Raw genomic sequence first — 19,239 nt, 5'->3', positions numbered from 1 at the left:
CACAAAACTCTGTTAAAGCTGGTTCTAGGGGCCTAGATTGCTTTAAAACAAGCTAGAGCAAGTGACTTTATCCTTTCATATTCTTTCACCATTTTTCTTCTGCCCCAAAATTTAAGCCACTTAGAACAATTGAATGTCTACTTTACCTGAGAAAAGAGCTTATTCCTTCTTTAAACAATCCACCAGAAGTTAGATCAACATTCATGTCATTATCAAGTTAGAAGACTAGAGAAATCAATGGACTATCAACAAAAATATGACAAGCACAGATAAACAAGAAGTAAAGATTCTAACTGAAGAATGCCAACACATTTGAAGCATGACACAGAGGTAAATAGGTTGAAAGAGGTCTATGCATATATAAATACCAGTGATATTGATATATGCAAGTAGATATCTTCTGCCTTTAAGAATCATTATGGTAAAGGAGCATCACAGAGACACTCAACTAGAGATAAGGCAGATGGATTCAGTTATGGTTGCAGTGGGTACCACCATTGGTACAGCTGAAGAATCGGTCTGGGAACAGATCACCCTGCTTGAAGGCTTATATCTGTGGTCACTAAAAGTCATGGAACATAATGACTTGAGAAAGGAAACTGTCACATTGTGTTATCTGAAGATGATGGAGTTATGCATCCATCATGAAATGGGATGGGCATATAGTCTTCAAGTTGAGCCTCAAGTCCCATTTATTAGCTTGATGTATAAAATTTACTTTTAAAATTATTACATTTAATATCTTAGTTCTTATCTCAGTGGGGCTTAAAACTGAGTAAACAGGCCTAGGATTATATTACAATTAAGATGATAGTCTGAAGACATTTATCTGCACTTGAATAGAGTTGAATGGGGGAGGAAAAGGGCATATACAAGCCTTGCCCTCAGAATCTGTATGTACTTAGATGCTAATAGAGATCTCTGTGCACTTAATTCAGATGTCTGAAAGGAATATAAGCCACCGAAAAGCTCTTTGCAAGCTTATCCAGGAATCCAGATAAGATGGTGATTAAACAAACAACAGTTTCTGTTATTAGGAAAGTACTGAGCAGAACTGCCAGAGGCAGACACTTAGAGTGCTTACTGGAGCTCTTTCTGTAAGCTTCTATGCATATCAGTGTAAACTTAATTGATCTTAGTTCTAGAATTTAAATTACCAGATCTTGAGTTACCCAACTGCTTACAAAATACCCAGCCACACTAGAATGACAAAATAACACTGAAATAAGTACACGAGAGTTTTCTGAATTTCTGTTGTCAAGAATAACCCAGAAGCATATGTTCTCTAAGGTCATGCAGTTTTCATTCCATTTTGGAAGAAATAACTCCAGGAGTTTCTTCTCTCTGTTTGTGCTGTTTTAGTCAGCGATGGCCCTGGAATATTTGGCTTTACATTAAATTGCACAATTAAGTGACAGAAATCTGAAATGAACCCAAATCCATGCCTTCTCACACTTATTCCTTCTTTTAAAAACAGCACATAAAATATTGCTTAGGTTCTTTTAAAAGTCTTCCTTTAAGGCTTACTTAAACTTTGATCTTTTTTTCACCAACTTGCTCTCCCAAGTTTAAGTTTAACTAGCTTCTAGTCATTTAATTCAATTCCACCCCAATCTGGATTCCATATGAGATTGAGACATTTTACTGGCAGGCTTCCAACCTGGGTTAATATATACAGTGCTTGCTGTTATTGTCCTGATACTAGAGGGCAATGGAAAATTATTTTTGTGCTGGAGCAGAATACCAGATAAGAACTTTTATGTACTAAAGGACAGGAAATTTGTGGTGAGCTACTTTCTTGTATCTTTTCCCTTCCTCTTCCTCCTCCTCCTTGCATTTTAAGACTTTCCCTCTCTGCTCTATCAAAAAGAATATTTAGTATAGATGGAATTCTTAGTTTCTGAAATGAAGGTTGCTGGAGTCAGGAAGTAATAAGATATGCCTCCAAGCTCTGAAGGGTTCACAGTACCCTAAGGAGATGGAGAGAGGTTAGTGAATTAAGAAGATTATTAGCTTTGAACTTCACAAATAAATTGGTTCCAAACCAACATTGCACTGGTTGCATATGAGCTATTTAACTGTTGGGGAGGTCCCTGTGAAACCTTTTTGTCATGGACACAGTTCTGATCACAATGACAGAGGGTTAAAGCCCCAGGCACTACCAATGCCTTAGCACTTTCTTTTTCTCTTGCCAATGTGATTATTGTTGTTTTTCTTGTTTTAGCCACAGAAATATTTGAACAAGATGAAAAATATTATATCTGCTTTGATATAACCTTAGCAGTGGGCCATTGGATAGTCAGATGATAGTCAGATGATGATTTCTACCCTGTCTTTTGAAGCAATCCGCACAAAGCAGTTTACAAGAAAAAAAAAAGGTTCCTGCAATCCTTGTGGGGAAAAGCAAAACACTTGGAAGGATCACATATTCAGGCTTGCTTTGTAAAAGCCTATTTCTTTTCACTGTTCAGAAATGAAGGATATGCCAATTAAAAATAATTAGTGAGCCAAGAAGATTGTAGTAATCTCTTCATGGTGTGTCAAACTACAATTAGAAGAAGGACCGAAGTTATGAGAATCTGGCAGTAAGTTCTTCAGGTCTGCAGAGAATGTATGTGATGCACCAACTCTGCACTGCAGCCTTTTAATGTGTAACTCAGCCCCCTTGTATTTTTAGTGTCAGATAGGAAGCAGAAGCAGGAAGCTTATCAAGTCATAGTGGGCAAACGAGAGCAGTTGTCTTTGGGTCACAGATATATTCGTGCCTGGAGTATCTTTTGATGCCGCAAATCGTGGTAGATGACAGAGAACAATAAGAAAAGACCATTTAAATAGCTGGCACTTATTTGCCAGGTTTTGGTGAAAGATTCTGCTTTTAAAACTGTGCCCAGAACTGGGATGCCTTCCCTGGATATTTCTTGTACCGTAACTGGAACTGTGGGTCTAATTTACTGATTTTGTAGAAAGAGTTTAATAGAAACTTCATGAACCAAGTCAGAAGTCAATGGGATCTTTCAATCTTTCCACACTATTAAGAATTTACATTCATTTATGGTCTTCTAAGGAGCTGTATGTGCATGGTTTTTCCCACTTAATGTTCAAGCTGGAGCAGGAGGGTATGTTCCTTCTTTGTGGCCAGATGTTACAGTTGATGGGAAAAGATTTTGGGAGGTCTTGGGTTTTAATAATCATGGCAGTGGTGTGTAGTTGGTGATGCCATATTATAGACATGGTCAGGAAGAGAATTTTAAGGTTCCTCACTTAATGTTTTGGAGGGGAGTGATTCTGAGAGGTTCCCCCCCCCCATTTTCCCCACATGTTAAGCCTATTTTGGAGCTTAATCTAGAGTTCTTTTACCAGAGAACAGCAATGAGCCAAGCCACTTGACAGACTTATGCTTGGCATTGCAATACATCTTAGTTTTCTAAATTTTTCAGGAACTTGCTTCCAGGAGAAGCTCATAGACTCGGTGAGTTAAATGCTAGAAGCTATTTCTGTGCAAAAACAAAATACACCTGCTGTACAATACAGAAATCAAAGCCTGTGTACACTTATACATAAACTCTAGGAATTAAATTTCGACCCTTTTCAAATAAGTGTAAATTTGACTGTTCTCTTCCTCGCCTGGCAATTGAGAGCCACCTCTCTAGTGTTTACATAAACTGTTCCATCTTCTAACCTGAGAAGGGTTGGATTCCACTTGCCAGCTTCAACTGTGGTTGAAGGGGCTTTAAGAGCCTGGTGGCGCAGTGGTTAGAATGCAATACTGCAGGCCAATTCTGCTGACTGCCGGCTGACAGCAGTTTGGCAGTTCGATTCTCACTGGCTCAAGGTTGACTCAGCTTCCATCCTTTCAAGGTTGGTAAAATGAGGACCCAGATTGTTGGGGGCAATATGTCGACTCTATAAACAGCTTAGAGAGGGCTTTAGAGCACTATGAAGTGGTATATAAGTCTAAGTGCTATTGCTAGTGCTATTTAGAGGAGCACATGAGAATGTAGGGGGGTCAGGTTACACACTCCAAACTAGAGCAACACTTTTAAGAGACATGCCTAACTAAGTAGCACACTATGAATCAAGCTTGGGTTTCTATATTCTCCTGTGTTGTTTTCTCTGCGTGTGCTTATTTCTGGGTTTCTAATATCAAGGCAAATAGGAGTTAGCTTGTATTTCTGAAGAAGCTAGATTATTTTTCTATAAAGTTGGAAGTGGGAGAAGCTGGCTCACATAACACTTGGTTTTTTCCCCCCCTTCTTGTCAGACACCAAGCTACTACCCATAGGAATTCCTGAATTGAGTTTCCTGAAATACAGTTTAACCCATAAATGCTTTTAATGAAACACTGTAATCCCAGTAGGCATAGTGTGCCTTTGGAACAGTTTTATACATTTGAGTATTCAGAAAGAGGATTTTTCCATTAATGTTTTCTTTTTATTGCAATGAACCTATCATTGAACCTATCAAAAATCAAAGTGAATTTGAGGTTAATAAATTGTATAAATTACTATTTAAAAAAAAAAGATTCCACCATTGAGAACATTTAAGTTTTGTTAATATATTCTGTAGGAGGAAAGCCATGCTAGGCTAATCAGAAGGAATCTGATAGCTGCTTTATTTAATTTTATCAAAAGCATAAGATTTTGAAAGCTTGTGTATTTGTTTGTTGGAAAGGACCATGAGAATCCTTCCAACAGTATATTGTTCTTTCCTTTCAGTTGTAGATCCAAATGGTTAGGATCTTATAGTGAAACCTTCCCCAGGTGTGCAGGGCTTGGATTTTCAGTTACTTGTGATGGTCATTGTCATTCCTTTAACTTTTTATTTTATGTTCTCCCGCAGAATTTCTATATGGCCCAGGTTTGAACTGATTCAATATGAATATGTTGATGAAGAGTCTTTGCTGAGGATGAAGAGTATTAAAGAGTTGATTTATGAGTCACATCAGAAATGGGGAAAATGGATATAATAATAACAACAAAAACAATAATAATAATAAAAGTTGGAAGGGATCTTGGAGGTCATCTGGTCCAACCCCCTGCTCAGGCAGGAAACCCTATACCATTTCAGACAAATGACTGTCCAGTCTCTTCTTAAAAATTTCCAGTGTTGGAGCATTCAGCGCTTCTGGAGGCAGGTTGTTCCACTGATTAATTGTTCTAACTGCCAGGAAATTTCTCCTTCTCGTTGGTTAGTTTCCATCCATTGCTTCTTGTCCTGCCTTCGGGCGCTTTGGAGAATAGCTTGACTCCCTCTTCTTTATGGCAGCCCCTGAGATATTGGAAGACTGCTATCATGTCCCCCCTCNCCCCCCCCCCCAGCTTATACCTAAACTACAGAATCTGCCTTTGCGGATTTGTCTGATGCTTGAATGCGAATCCAGTAATTAAGCTGAACCTGTTTACATAGACAGCTGTAGTAAAAAAAATAATCATGTAAACGTGAGTGCTCCCTCCATCAAAAAAGAGTAGTATAGGCAACCTGTTGATATTCAGCAATTACAACTTTCATTAGACCTTACAGTGGCCATGCTTGCTTGGATTGATAAGAACTGTAATCTAAAACCTAATAGAAAGCATCAGGGTACCTACTGCTTACTTTTTTTGTAAAGTAACTGTTTCAGAGGTTGATATAAAGAGGGGGTTAGTAACCTTTTGCTGGTATTGCCACTAAGCCTAGTTTACTGGTATCTTATACATTATACTAGTCTGAGCAGTTCAGTGGTGTTTATTTACAGGGAAGCACCAGCTGCAAAAGCTGTAGTATCTAATTAGTGGGCAGCTTTATTTCCTTGTTTATCGTGTTTAATTGGCTTGAAAAACAGGTATTTAATGGAACCTGTTTAGGAAATACTTGATTTACAAACAACATATTAATACAATAATTGCATTGTTTTCAATGGATGATAAATAGTAATAAACTGTGTACTCTTTTTTATAAATTAAAAGCAGATCTGCCTCTTCTCTTTTAAGGCAAATATAAAAGGATTACTATGATACTTATTAGAGGAGCAGCAACTTTTCTTTCTCCTCCTGCTGTTGTGGTTGTTTGGCCCTTGAAGACCCCTTAGTTGAAAACAATTCCCAGCTGTTCCTAGTTCCCATCTAAAGTTTTCAGTCCAGTCAGATTTCATCATAATTGTAGTCAGCCTTGTGGAAAATTTGACTTTCAGAACCCATATATAATTATGGAAGAACTACTAGTGTTGGAACAGATTTCTTTTTACAATGAATATAATCAAGGCCTGACCACTACTATCAAAAATAGCTGCCAATAGTTCAGCAAGTAGTTTATTTTTGTCTAAATTGTGGATCAAAATGTTGTGGATCAAAATGTTATCCCATACAGTCATAGAAGTATCAAGTAATTTGTTTTTTATGAAACTTGTAATCAAGAATCTGCTCCATATTTCTGCTTCAGAATCATTCTAAAGATGAATGTTAGAATGACAGAATTGCATCTCATTTCAAAATTTCAATGTTGACATTATATATAATTTATGTTACTTTTCCACATAAGCATATTGAGGATGTTCCCTTGCATGGATCGGATGCTTTAATTCTGTGCCTATGACATAGCTTTGTATAGTAAAACCAAAATGAGAATGTTCTAGGAGAAAAGCAGTCCAGTCTCAAGAACTTTGGGGCTTCTCCCCACTCCACCCTCCAGGCTCATTGGTAATATTAAGTGGCTAAGGATGGAGAGAAGATGATAGGTGTTGTCAAGTTTAGGGGACCTTGATGCTCTCTTGAAAGCATGCTACTTTGGTAACTTAGGGCATTTGGAAAATGTTAAAATGCAAGAATGGACTAAATATGTCTCCTACTTGATAGATCTTCCAGAATGCTGGAGGTACAGCTGGCACAGTGATTAGAATGCAATATTGCAGGCTAATTCTGCCTACTGCCAGGAGTTCGATCCTGACAGGCTCAAGGTTGACTCATCCTTCCATCCTTCGGAGGTCGGTAAAATGAGGACCCAGATTGTTGGGGGCAATAGGCTGACTCTGTAAACCACTTAGAGCTATAAAGCACTATGAAGTGGCATATAAGTCTAAGTGCTCCTGCTATTTTCAGTGCAACTGGTGATGATGCAAGGCAAATCAAAATTGATAGGTTATGTCAAATGAATCCTTGCTATGGTTTGATAGGCACTTCTTTTACAAATAAGAATATCCTTCTGGTATTCCAAAATAGTTTCTTACAAAAATTGCTTTGTTCCTGGAGGTTTATTATGGACACCTATGAAACATATTCTGCTTTTTTCTTGCTTGTTTTTCAAGGCTCTAAAAATACTTCCAAGTAGTAATGAGGAGTGAATTGTCATTGGCAGCTGTAACATTGCTGGAAGGTAACTGAACAATCATAATCTCCTGATTAAAAACAAACAAAAACAACTCTGAGGACAAAGCATTTTTTTAATGCCCACTAGAAAATTTAGTTGTGACAATTTCATATCCAGTTTCCCCTGGAAATTGCAGAGAATCAATTGAAGGAAAATTGGTCAATTAACCATTTCAGGGGAGATTATTTCCATGACTTTCTTAATAAGGGTATAAACTGATAAGGCAGGAATTGAGGCACCTGGACCTCTAATGCAGTTTTATGTGATAATATATTTTTAAAAATCACCTTTCTCCCCTCCCTTTCTACCACTCCATACTCCATACTAGGTAGTAAAGGTGAAGAGGTAGAAAGATATATCATCACTTAGTTCAGGTCATGATACCCCATCAGAGAAACTCCTACTTGACTTAACAGTGAGTCAGTATGATGACAGCAATATGCTGTTACCTCCTTAGCATCCAGTCATTTGAAAGAGCAACGAAACTGCTCTTCCTCTCTTGTACTTTCGGCTATTATTGTTGAACCATCTGTGAGGTTTGTTTGTTTTGGCTTGGAGTCCTGTGCACTGAGATTGTCCAAACCATCTGAATCACCTGAACCAGGAACTATAATAGTATTGCTGTTCTTAGCACATGGTCCCATGTTGAGGAAATTAGGCAGCTTTTGCTCATAAATTGTAGTAGTAAGAGATGATACACTAACTAGAAAATCAATATGGAGGTGTAGGAACATTCTGTTGATAAGGTTTTCTTTCCTCATGTAAATGCCTTGATAGAAGGACACTACTGGCAGCTGCTTAACAACCAACTAGATCTTGGACAATCTGAATGCCTTTGGACTTTAGTTTCTTTTAGAGCAGGGGTGTCAAACTGCCGGCCCCGGATGCGTCATGTGGAACCCGTGCTCACCCCAGCTCTGGCAAGGGGAAAAAAGTTGCAATATGTTGCGACATGCCACGTGATGTGGCGAGTTTGACACTTGTGTTTTAGAGTATCGCTAGTTGATATTTCTTCTAATTTTTCAGGCAACAGCACCTGCATGCTCAAGTTTTCATAAAATGTAGTAAAGGCTGTTATTTTTTGGCACAGAAGTACACTGAGAATAAGTTTAATTGACACAGCATTCTATTTCTCTTCCAATTATATGAACGACCTGCTACTTAAAATAGAAGGGTCTTTTAGCTAGCAATATGCCTGTTAAAATGACATCACATGGACTGTTATTGCTGTACTCTATGACTTGAAAGTCTCTACAATATAGATATAATGATTCGAGTTTTAAATAATTACTACATAAATCTGAATGCAACCATGAAGATTTAAATTCATTAAAGCAAGAGTCTTCCAGTTTTCTTTTTCCTTAAGTGCCATCTTGTCATGATCACTGGTGAGACTGACAATAGATGCATAGTTAAATTGATAATTTCTCATTTTTATAATGAATGTAAATGCCCTACTGAGATAACAAAGGAAGTTGTAGTTCTCCACCCATTCCATTTTTGGGTCTCCAGTGAGTAGATTTAATTAGCCTGCTGCTAGATAGGGCAGAGTTCTGAGTGAAAATGAATTCCATAACTGACTAAGGCATTATAGAAACATCTGCACCACCTTCTCTGTAGAAGTGGCTGAGTATAAAAAGCAGCTACATTCTTTCCTTGATTAGATTAGTGTGGGGTGTTTCTATTATTTCCAGGCTACATAGTTCTTAGAGTTGTAACAGATCTGGTCTTGAGTTTACACTTGATCTTCCTGTCTTCAGATATATGTGTCAGCTATTTCTCTTCTAACGTACTTTATAATTGGTTTTCTTACATAAAAAAAAAAGTTAGCCATCCAAGATTTCATCTTGTGAATGTTTATGCATGTTTATATCTTAATTTTCACATAATCCTATAATGCATTTGTCTTCCATAACAATTAGTGGTACAATAACTAACATGTTCTATATACAAGCTTTCAACTAGTTTTCTGTCATGGGAATCATTACCCAAGTATGTCAAAATGTGTATAGGGAAAAATGCTGTCCACATTAGAAATATGCTATTTAATTAAGACAGCTAATCTAATATCATGCTTCATGTAGAAATACAAATTAAGAATTTATAATTGATGGCTGTTCCTTCACTCTTGAGTCCAAGATAGTATTTGATTACATTCAGCTTTAATTTTAATTGAAAACAAGAACTCGCATAGCCATTTTCCCTTGTGTACTTGCTACTTCCATCTCTTTGACTAGGTGAAATCTGGTAATTTTATGGCTATGGATATTTTTCCCCTCCTGGCAATAACAACAGTCTAATCTATAGCCCTAGCATTTCCTGATAGACCTCCATCCAAATGTTAAACAGGTCTGATCCTGTTTGCTTGGAAGCAAGGTTAGATTTAGCCAACTGCTCTATTTCATTATCTGTGCCATAACTATTGGCCATCGAATCAAGGATAACAGAACCTTCCTGTGCCTTCCTTGACTCCCTGAAAGAGAAAATTCGTCAGCAAGACAATCAGATACCCAGAACACTTGGCAGAATTTGTCTCCCAAATGATGTCATGGTAATTTAAATCCCTATCACTGCTATCTCATGCCTCTTAAAAAGAATTGCACTTTGCTTCTGGAAAGCATCATCCATATATCTTTGGTTGGATCAGCCACAGTAAAGGCTAATAGTATTGCCCACATTCATTCCTCTGCTTATTTAAACCCAGATATCTTCGGCAGTATCACCACGTTAATTCATTTGAATTGCTTAGCAGATATGAAACTTTTAATACACAGTGCAACTTCTCATCCCTAACTATTACTGCTGTTTAGAAATGTTCAGTTATTTGAGTCTGAAAGGTTTCAGGCTTGAAAATGTCTCACCTCAGATTGGAAGCTTACAATAGCTATTAAGCCCATTGTTTTTCAAGGTCAAAAGGGTTTTTTGAGTTTGAAACAGAGCTATTTACAGGTGGTCCTTAACTTACCATGGCAGTTGGGATAGAAAATTCATTGATAAATTATTTTGATCATTTAGTGAAACATTATGGGACCGCAACTTGTAATCTTCCTGCTGGCTTCCCCATTGACTTTGCTTGTCAGAAACCAGTTGGGAAGATCCCAAATGATGATCACATGATCATGGGATACCACAACTGTGCCCAGATCATGATCACATGACCATGGGATGCTGTAATGATCATAAATGGAAGGACTGGTCATAAGTCACTTTTTTTCAGTGCTTTGTAATTTTGAATAGTTGCTAAACAAATGGTCCTAATTCAAGGACTACTTGTAGAACCTGGATCAGTTGAAACAATGTGATTCAAGTTCCAGACATTCTGAATATAAAACATTCTGAACATCCTTGAAACTTCTCCTTCTGAGTAAAATGTATCTTTGTTTGCTATATTCCAGTGATTGAAGTTATCTCATCAGGTCTTTACTATGTCTATTAAATCACATTTGTTTTTCTGAAATAAAGACTTCAAGCTCATCTTTATTTCTAACACCTGAGATTAGTGTTAGGCAACAAATCTGATAAATTTACCAGCCAGTTCTCAACTCTGATTTCCATTAAACATTTTAATAGGCCCCACCAGACCAGCTGTCTTCTACATGATACAAGTCCTTACATGATCCTTCATTTGAGGTTTTTGCTTTGAATTCCCACCAGAGACAGTTAAAACTTTTCTGATGAAGGACATTTTTACCAATCTTTATGCAACTCAACTCATGCAGCCTGGAAATACAGACTATATGATACGGTATTCCCAGAATGGTGGCTGCTGCATGCCATAAAATATGATGTGGATAAATTTAGGAGCTAAATGATAAAACTGAAATGGTCTTCCCAGTGTATTTCTGTGGTTTCTAGCCTTTGATAAAAAATCTCACTCTACTGCTGTGGTTTCATTACATTCCTGTAAACTCTTTGAGCACTTTAATATTTCTGTAATTCAGTCTTTTCCACTTTAGCAACTTTAAAGATAAGTGGAGTTAAAGCCCTCCCAAATTCTGGGAGTTGAAGTCCACACATCTTCAGGTGAGAAACTCTGCAGTTATTAATAGCAATTAACCCCTTTGGAAAGGACCTGATAGAATCAGTTCACTGTTGGAGAGCAACCATCCCAGATGGGAGGGAGGCTCAAGCAAGGAAACCCAAGAAGCCCTAGGTCTGACTCTCCCCTCCCTTTGAATTCCTTAGAGCTTTATCTAGTCTTTCCCATATGAAAGCTGCAGTCTGGAGAGATTCCTGTAGTATAGGCAGAGAACAATAAAGTAGCTAGAAGTCTGCACATGTGGGTCTTGATTATTCATGTCTGACGTTCACGTTACAAATAGGATAGACAGAAGGAAAAAAATGTCAAACTCTCACAAAATATACTGTATTTCTACCCCCATCCCAAATCTCCCGAAAGAAAATGAAGCAAATGGCCGCAAGGTCATTTAATAGAATAGGATAAATTAAGAGCCAAAGTTTATTTCCCAAAGAACAAAAAACGTATTACTTATTTTTATCCCATCATATGCCATGTGCTAAATAAATAAATAATATCCCACCAGGCAGCAAACATACCTCATATTCCTTCCTCCTCCTATTTTCCCCCACAATAACAACCCTATGAAATAAGTTGGGTTGAGAAAGAAAGACTAGCTTAAAGTCTCCCAGACAACTTCCATGCCTAAAACAGGACTAGAACTCACAGTCTCCTGGTTTCGAAGCCAGCAGTCTTTAAGCAGGGAAGAGCTAAGAGAGTTCAGAGTGTTGAAATGCATAAAATGTATGCTGACTTGTCTTTTTTTAAGCCAGAAAATAAGCATGAATGGGTTCTTTACAATCACTAATTACTGTGCTGAGGGAAGGGATAGCTTTTACCAGGAAACTGTGGCCCAAGCAAGAGAGGTACTGCGGTGCTGAACTGTATCAGGTCTACAGTCTTTACTTTGTAGCTTTAGGGAAAAAAATCCAAGGGAAAAGCATGGAGCTACACATGGTATCTTTAATATGTAGTGCGACCTTCAGACCTCTGCCTGGCTTCACAAACCAGGGATGCAGGTGTAGACTGCCTCTGGCTTTGTCCCACAGCCTTGTGGTGCAACTGCTGATGAATAAAGGCTACTGTGTAAGGGCACAAAACAGCTGCTGTCTCTTTCCAGATGACTCTCTCTCTCTCTCTTAACTTCCTCTCTGTAGTCTCCTCAGGCTCAACTACATCTTATGTTTAAGGCATGGCTACCAGCTGCATCTTTATTTATGTTCTTATTTTAAATGGACTAATCAGTTTTGTTGGTATAATCAGGAATAGTTTTTTTTTTTTTCGTATTTCAAGTTCTGATACTTGGAATACAATCCTAGAATCGAAGATCTTGAATTCTGAATGTATGTAATCTGCAGGAATTTTTGCTTGCCGAATCTTGAGGAGTTACGTTTTAAAAGTTTACCCTGGAAAGTTAACCTCTGCCAACTTAAGGGAACTATTCTGCAAGGGGATACAATTCAATGTATAATATAGAGAGATATCAAAATGTCATTAAATATAATGTCATATCCAGAATATGGACTATTTAGTTTTTAAGAGATGGACATTTTCATAGAAAATATTGATCTGAAGAAGTAGACTACACATTTGCTGGCTGAATTGAGTGGTACATTAAAGTTGACCTTTTAGATGTCCCTGGTTACAGCGTTTACTTTCTTGAGATACTAAAATGCCCTTCTTTGTTTCATTCTCAGCTCCCTGCCGACCTTGCAGTGACACGGAAGTTCTTTTGGCTGTCTGCTCCAGTGACTTTGGTAAGTTTCCTTGATTTCTGGATGGGCTGCTGAGTTCACCATTGCTTTGTAAAATGCCATTCTTCCCTTGTGATAATCTGCTGGATTTGGCCTACAGAAACTTCACCAAACAGTGAACAAACTGAAAGCCCTAGATTGTAACCAACAAGGGAGCCCTTTTCTGCTCATTTTGGAGTAAACAAAGTGTATCCAAGAAGTACAAAGGGAACAAGGGAGGAAAAGCCTTTATGGGGTTTTAGCTCCTGAAGGGCTTCAATTAAATCATTGTGTTTGGCTAGTTCCTTTCTGCCATGGACAAAGAAAGAGATGGGCTGTGGTAATAGTGGTGGAGGTTCAAAGGTTTTTAGGAGCGAGTAATAGGAATTATCCTCTTGATGTTTCTAAATAGACCCTTGATAAAAACTAAATCCCTGTTTCTTGTTGCTTTTAAAGATGAAGTTTATACTTAGTCCTGCAGGGGTATACTAGAATAGGGTCTTTTATCTTGCTGACTGCTTACCTATAAGAAAGGAAGGAGTTTCTCAAAATGCACAGAATGAAATAAAATAGCGGTGAATGAGACTTTTTCAGGAATAGAAAATATTCGCTTTTACACTGGTCCAAAAATATGACTTAATTCTTCATTAAGGGTTACTTTTTAATAATACCATTTGGGGGGGGGGGAAGGGTTTTCTAAAACCTGAAAGCAAAACTGACTCAATTCAATCGTTTAAAAAAAAAAATCTTTTGATGCATAAACATCCAATAGAATTCTTCTGTAGGCTCTCTGGATAGAAAGTGCTACAGTACGGGTGGACTTAATCAGTATGCTTAGCAGAGATCCAGCAGAATTATGTATTATTCTTCTCCCAAGTACATTTTGCCTGCAAAGATTGCCTGCCTGAAATGCTTAGATCATAAATAGAGATAAACACAGTGATCTGTGCCAGCAAAAGGTATCGCTTTTTTTCTTTTATGTCTCCCCCAAAGAGACAAGTGGTTTTCCTTAGTATGACTAGTGGGGTAACTGTTTTCCTCTTTATGGTAGTGAAATAGCATTAAAGCAATTTTCCCACGCTTGGAATCCAAAGTAAATGTTGTAATGAAACAGCTGGGCATGTCTGGTCTTGGACATGTGCTACAGATATAAATACAGCCTATTAGTATTGTGGATATAATAGGGGCATATTCTGAACAGGGAGGAGGATGCAACTCCCAGACATTGTGGTGGGATTGCTCTTGCTCCGTCTTGATGGAAAATGTTGCCTAGACAGGTGGTGGCTTGCTGTATGTATTTCTTCAGGGCAGAATGCCAAAGAATTCAATGTAAATGTTACTGGCCATTAATAGAATGTGATTTAAATTTCTTAGGGTGAGTTTTGGTGCAGGCCTTTATTTATTTTAATAGTGAGGCTTATCCTGTTTAACTAATAGGCAAACTGGTCTTTTCCAGGTGTTTTGATACCTCCAGGTGTTTTGCTTTGTTTTGGTTTTTAGGTTCCTTGACACATGGTTATTTCTGTGTTCTGAAATTTCCCAAGAGCTAAACAGAGCTCCTTTCTTCATGCTAGCTTTATAGATGAACTCTTAACTTTATGCAAATGAAGAAAATATTTGTTTCCCTATTTTGTCAACTTTTTTCAGTGGATAGTTTGAATGTTTAATGAACAAAGTACTCTTTTCCCTATTTTGTGAACTTTTGTAATGGATAGATTGAATGTTGTTTTAGACACAGCTGAAATCAAGAAGTGCCTTGGCTCTAAACCCCAAGATTATTACAGTAAGCTTTAGTAGATTAAGCATGGATCATAGCCTTTCTCAATTGTGAGCCCTTCAAATCTGTTGGACTAACACTTAATAATTGCCAATACCTAAAATAGTAAAATAGATCTTCCCCAGGCTGGAGATCATGATAGGTAGGAACTAAACATATCCAGAATGCAGCATTACTAGTTTTTGTTTAGCTTGGGAAATGGGTTTAAAACAGAGCATTCTTAATCAAGATTATGTATCATGTTTGTTTTTAATTTTAAAAAGTTGTAGTTTGGAGAGGTACTCATATAAAACTAAAAAAATGCTTTTCTTGGATGTGTTTTAGGTACCTGAAATGGGGGGGAAAAGCCCTTTCAAAAATATTGCTATATGTGCATAAACTCAGATACACAATTTAAGGTTTCAAATGCAGCAATGTATAATTAAACCAACAATCTGTGTAAGAATTTAGTTTTAAGAACACAACAGAATTTGCCTCACTTGCGGAAGGGATGTTAACATCTGGTCCTGCCGCTCTTTTTCTTCCAGGACAGCCACTGAGTAAATAATTTGTTAACCAAAATCCCATGCATATTAAAGAGAATGATAAATGCTCACATAAAAGTCGATATCAGGATAGCTCTATATCTAATGGGGGTTTTTTTGCCTGTGCTTCTTCCTAGTTGTCAGAGGTACCATCCAAAGTGTAATCAATGAGGAGGATCAGCAGGATTCCATTATCAGTATAAACATCAATAGAATCTACAGGCAGAAAGCAAGGATCTTCCACTCTGCTGAGGAGAGCGGTCGGTGGCAAGGACAGATCAAGACTCTGCTTCAGTGTGGGGTAAAACCAGGAGACGGAGACTTCCTCTTCACAGGCAGCATGCACTTTGGGGAGGCCAGGTTAGGCTGTGCCCCACGTTTCAAAGACTTCCAAAGGATGTATAAAGAAGCCAAGGACAAAGGACTAAATCCATGTGAAATTGGCCCAGACTGAAATGATGTTCTTCAGCTGTAGGTTACTCTTAGAGCTCAGCCAGAACTAATTCTTAGTTGCTGCAGATGTGCTGATTTAAATGGAACTAATAACAGAGAGGAACCATCTGATGTCAGGAACAAAATATTCTCCTTTAAAGAGATCTGTAAGAGGAGGCTGGATGAGCATTGAGTATGGAGGATCATTGAAGTCTAGAGACTCCTTATTGCTGCTTGGAGGCTGGACTTTACAAATCCCGAGGTACTTTCTAACCCTATGACCGTACGACTATAAGAACCACACAAGCTGCTCCTCGCGGCCAACGGCTTGCTTATGGAATTGACTGAAGTACAAAGCTAGAGTGCCATCCCATATTTAGTCCATTTGAACTAAATTATTTTTATAAGTTCCCTGGGGTGGGGAGGAACGAAATGCGTCACAATCCATGTCTTAAAAATATCCATCAACCAATGAACCTTTGAATCTTTGTAATGCTAATGTGTAAAATGTGTTAAGCAGATGTAGCATTTTGCATGGTATACACAGACGACAATGTGGTAGAAGCCGGTGAACCCATTTTAACATTGACGCTTTGTTTAAAAAGAAGGAAAAAAAACAGAAAAAAGGCTTGTTGTACAATTTTTAAAAAATGGTTTCTTATGACAGAAATTTATGGAATTAAACACTTGCTTTTCTTTTCTTTTTTTTTAAGAGAGAGAATGTACAATTGCCACCTGCAGTTTATGTTCAGAGTGGATGAGTTGTTTCCATTCCAGAGAAATAAAATGTTCCTGGATTTGAGCCAATGTTGTTGTGATTCCCATGCTGCTTCTGCCTTCTGCACTTTTAAATTTAACTGATTGGTATCTGCACCAAGGTGGCAAAAAAGCTATTTTAAGTGCAGATTTTGTTTATGTACAATACATGCACCACCTTCCAGGGACTGCCTTCTCCCGAAAGGCATTTGAAAAGCTGATAGCACCTTGAAATGTAACACTCTAGTCGGTACACCATACCAGCTTTGCTCAAAACTGGGCAATTAAAGAGTGCTCTTCTGTTATTGTTCTTCATTTGCAAAATGTACATTCTTGTTTATAAATGAGGTTCACTTTCATAAAAAAAAGTACAATGTAGAAATTAATGACAATTTAAATACGTGAGCATCCACAGTAGAATGAAATACAAATTTAATATAGTGGAGATGTATTAGTACAATCCACTCATGCCTGATGTATAGTTATCACTACTTCTTCATTGGGAATTGAATTTCCATTTATTCCCAGTTCTATTATCTTCATTATTATTCCCCCACCCCAGTCTGTCATATTCACGGTTTTCGATGCTTATTGTAAGGACTAAAAAATTGCAGCGGTCATATAAAACAATGGTAAAGAAATGGATTATTTAGTATTCCACAAGAACTTTGAAGGCATGGGATAGCCTCTGTACATTATACACCCAATTTCCCTAAGAATTGATGTGAATTGGGGTTGCTACAGAAGAACAACTGAAAAGGTTTTTCTGTATACTTTTTTTTCATTTTTACTTATACAATAATATATATTGGGCCCAAATATTCAGCTACTTCCATTTGACCCTTTTATAAATGTATATACTTCACTTTTGACTAAATGGATCTCCAGATTCACGTTGTTGACTCCTGGCAACTGCCTGGACAAGTCCCTCGCAGTTTTCTTGGCAAGATGTCAGAAGTGGTTTGCCTTTGTCTCCTTCGGAGGGCTGGGTGTGACTGGCCCAAGGTCGCCCAGCTGCTTTGTGCCTAAAGTGGACTAGAACTCATTCTCCCAGTGTCCAAACTGCTGCCTTGATCCCTCCACCAAACTATATCTCTCCAAATTCACTTACAACAGATTAAAATTTGTCTACTACACTAGTTGCAAATGGAAAATGGCAATAAAATCAACAATAAATGCTCAATAATAGCACACTGAATTGTTGTTATTCTTCTATGCCCTGTCAAGCCTTTATGACTGGCACCCAAGCACTCACAACTTCCCTCTTGGACCCTTATTTAAGTAAGTTTCCTGAATAAGTCTTCAGGCCTTTCAGGTTCCTTTTGAAGTAAAAGTTCTTCTGATTATATCCCCATATTGTAAAGTTAATTTATGCCTTCCCAGCATGTCCATGAAGCATCTATGTTTGTCCTATAAATATTGGCTGGAGCCTGGCTTTTCTCTTGAAGTTACCAACCACGCTGATCACTCCCTTTCCAGCTCTATTCTAAGTTCTTTGTCCTCCCTACATTTTAGGCTTTGCCATATGGCAAGTTCTCTTTTGTGTGGGAAGTTTTCAAAATTGCTGACATGCATTGCTACATGCTTATTATCACAATACTGGCAGGTGCACTCATAAAAATTAAAGACTCTATAAGGGAGGAGTTGACAACAGTAATTTAATACACAGCTCATTTTTTTTTAACAACAAAAAGTCTTTAAGTGGAATATCATGGTCATGATCTTGATGATGGGCCACACCGGATGGCCAGTGATGCTACTCCCTGTCTTTATGTTGTGTTGTCAAACTTAACCTGTGGCTAAGGCTGTTTCTCGGGAAAGGCTGTCAGATCAGTTGAAAAGAAGGGATGGTGAGTTGTAAATTGAAGTGGAAAGCCAACCTACTTGCTATGAAAGGAAACTTTATGAATCGCTATTTCCTTTCACACTAAAGCTAATGTAGAAGATTACATGGATTTTAAAGATTTGGCAGCATTTTAAGACCCAAGAGGTTTTTTTTTAAAAAAAAATATTTTAAAGATCTCTGAGAGTTGAAGCTGATGATTTCAAAAAGCAATATGCATTTGAATGGTACAATTACAATGAATTAATTTAAAGCAATATTAATATGTCTGAACTTTGTAAGTTTAAACATCTATAGTATTGATAATGGGAAATGTTGGAAAAATAAAAATTACAAATTTTCAGTTACAGCCTTTAGCAGCTTGACTTGTCTGCTTAACCTGACAGGCTCCCAAGGGCAGTGGAAGAGGGGGCCAGTGTATCAACCTCAGTCTTTGATAGAGAAGAACTGGAAACAGCAATTCATGATATGAATGATAGATAAAGCTGCAGGATTAAATGATATTCATGTTGATCAAATAAAATTTTTGGGAGATTTTGCCAAGCAATGGTTGTTATCACTTTTTAATGTATGTGTGGCCTCAAACTGTTTTTTGAAGATTTGGAGGAAAGCCCGGGTTATTGCACTTCTGAAACCCGGAAAAGAACCGAAGGATCCAAAGAATTTTTGTCCATTCCCACCTTTGCCATCCTTTCAAACTATGAGAGAGTTCTATTAAATAGAATGTTTCCTATCATTGAACCAACTCTTATTCCTCAACAAGCAGGTTTCCTGCACAGGCCAGATATTTATACGCATCCAACACATAGAGGATG

At 37.7% G+C, this 19,239-nt stretch overlaps 1 protein-coding gene across 1 annotated transcript in view; it reads left to right on the top strand.

The window, feature by feature from the left end:
* The window catches only part of METRNL (meteorin like, glial cell differentiation regulator), a 33,019-nt gene extending 16,128 nt beyond the window's left edge, over nucleotides 1-16,891 (top strand). The window contains exons 3-4 of the mRNA XM_015810181.1: nucleotides 13,057-13,116; nucleotides 15,531-16,891. Coding sequence (XP_015665667.1) covers nucleotides 13,057-13,116; nucleotides 15,531-15,847 — 377 coding nt within the window. The 3' untranslated portion in view covers nucleotides 15,848-16,891. The remainder of the gene's footprint in view (nucleotides 1-13,056; nucleotides 13,117-15,530) is intronic.
* Nucleotides 16,892-19,239: the final 2,348 nt, after the last annotated feature.

This window comes from Protobothrops mucrosquamatus, unplaced genomic scaffold, assembly GCF_001527695.2.
Source record: "Protobothrops mucrosquamatus isolate PMUCROS unplaced genomic scaffold, P.Mucros_1.0 scaffold_36, whole genome shotgun sequence".
Classification (NCBI taxonomy): Eukaryota; Metazoa; Chordata; class Lepidosauria; order Squamata; family Viperidae; genus Protobothrops; species Protobothrops mucrosquamatus.
The sequence above is the reverse complement of the archived record's forward strand: the minus strand, read 5'-3'. Positions and strand labels throughout refer to the sequence as shown.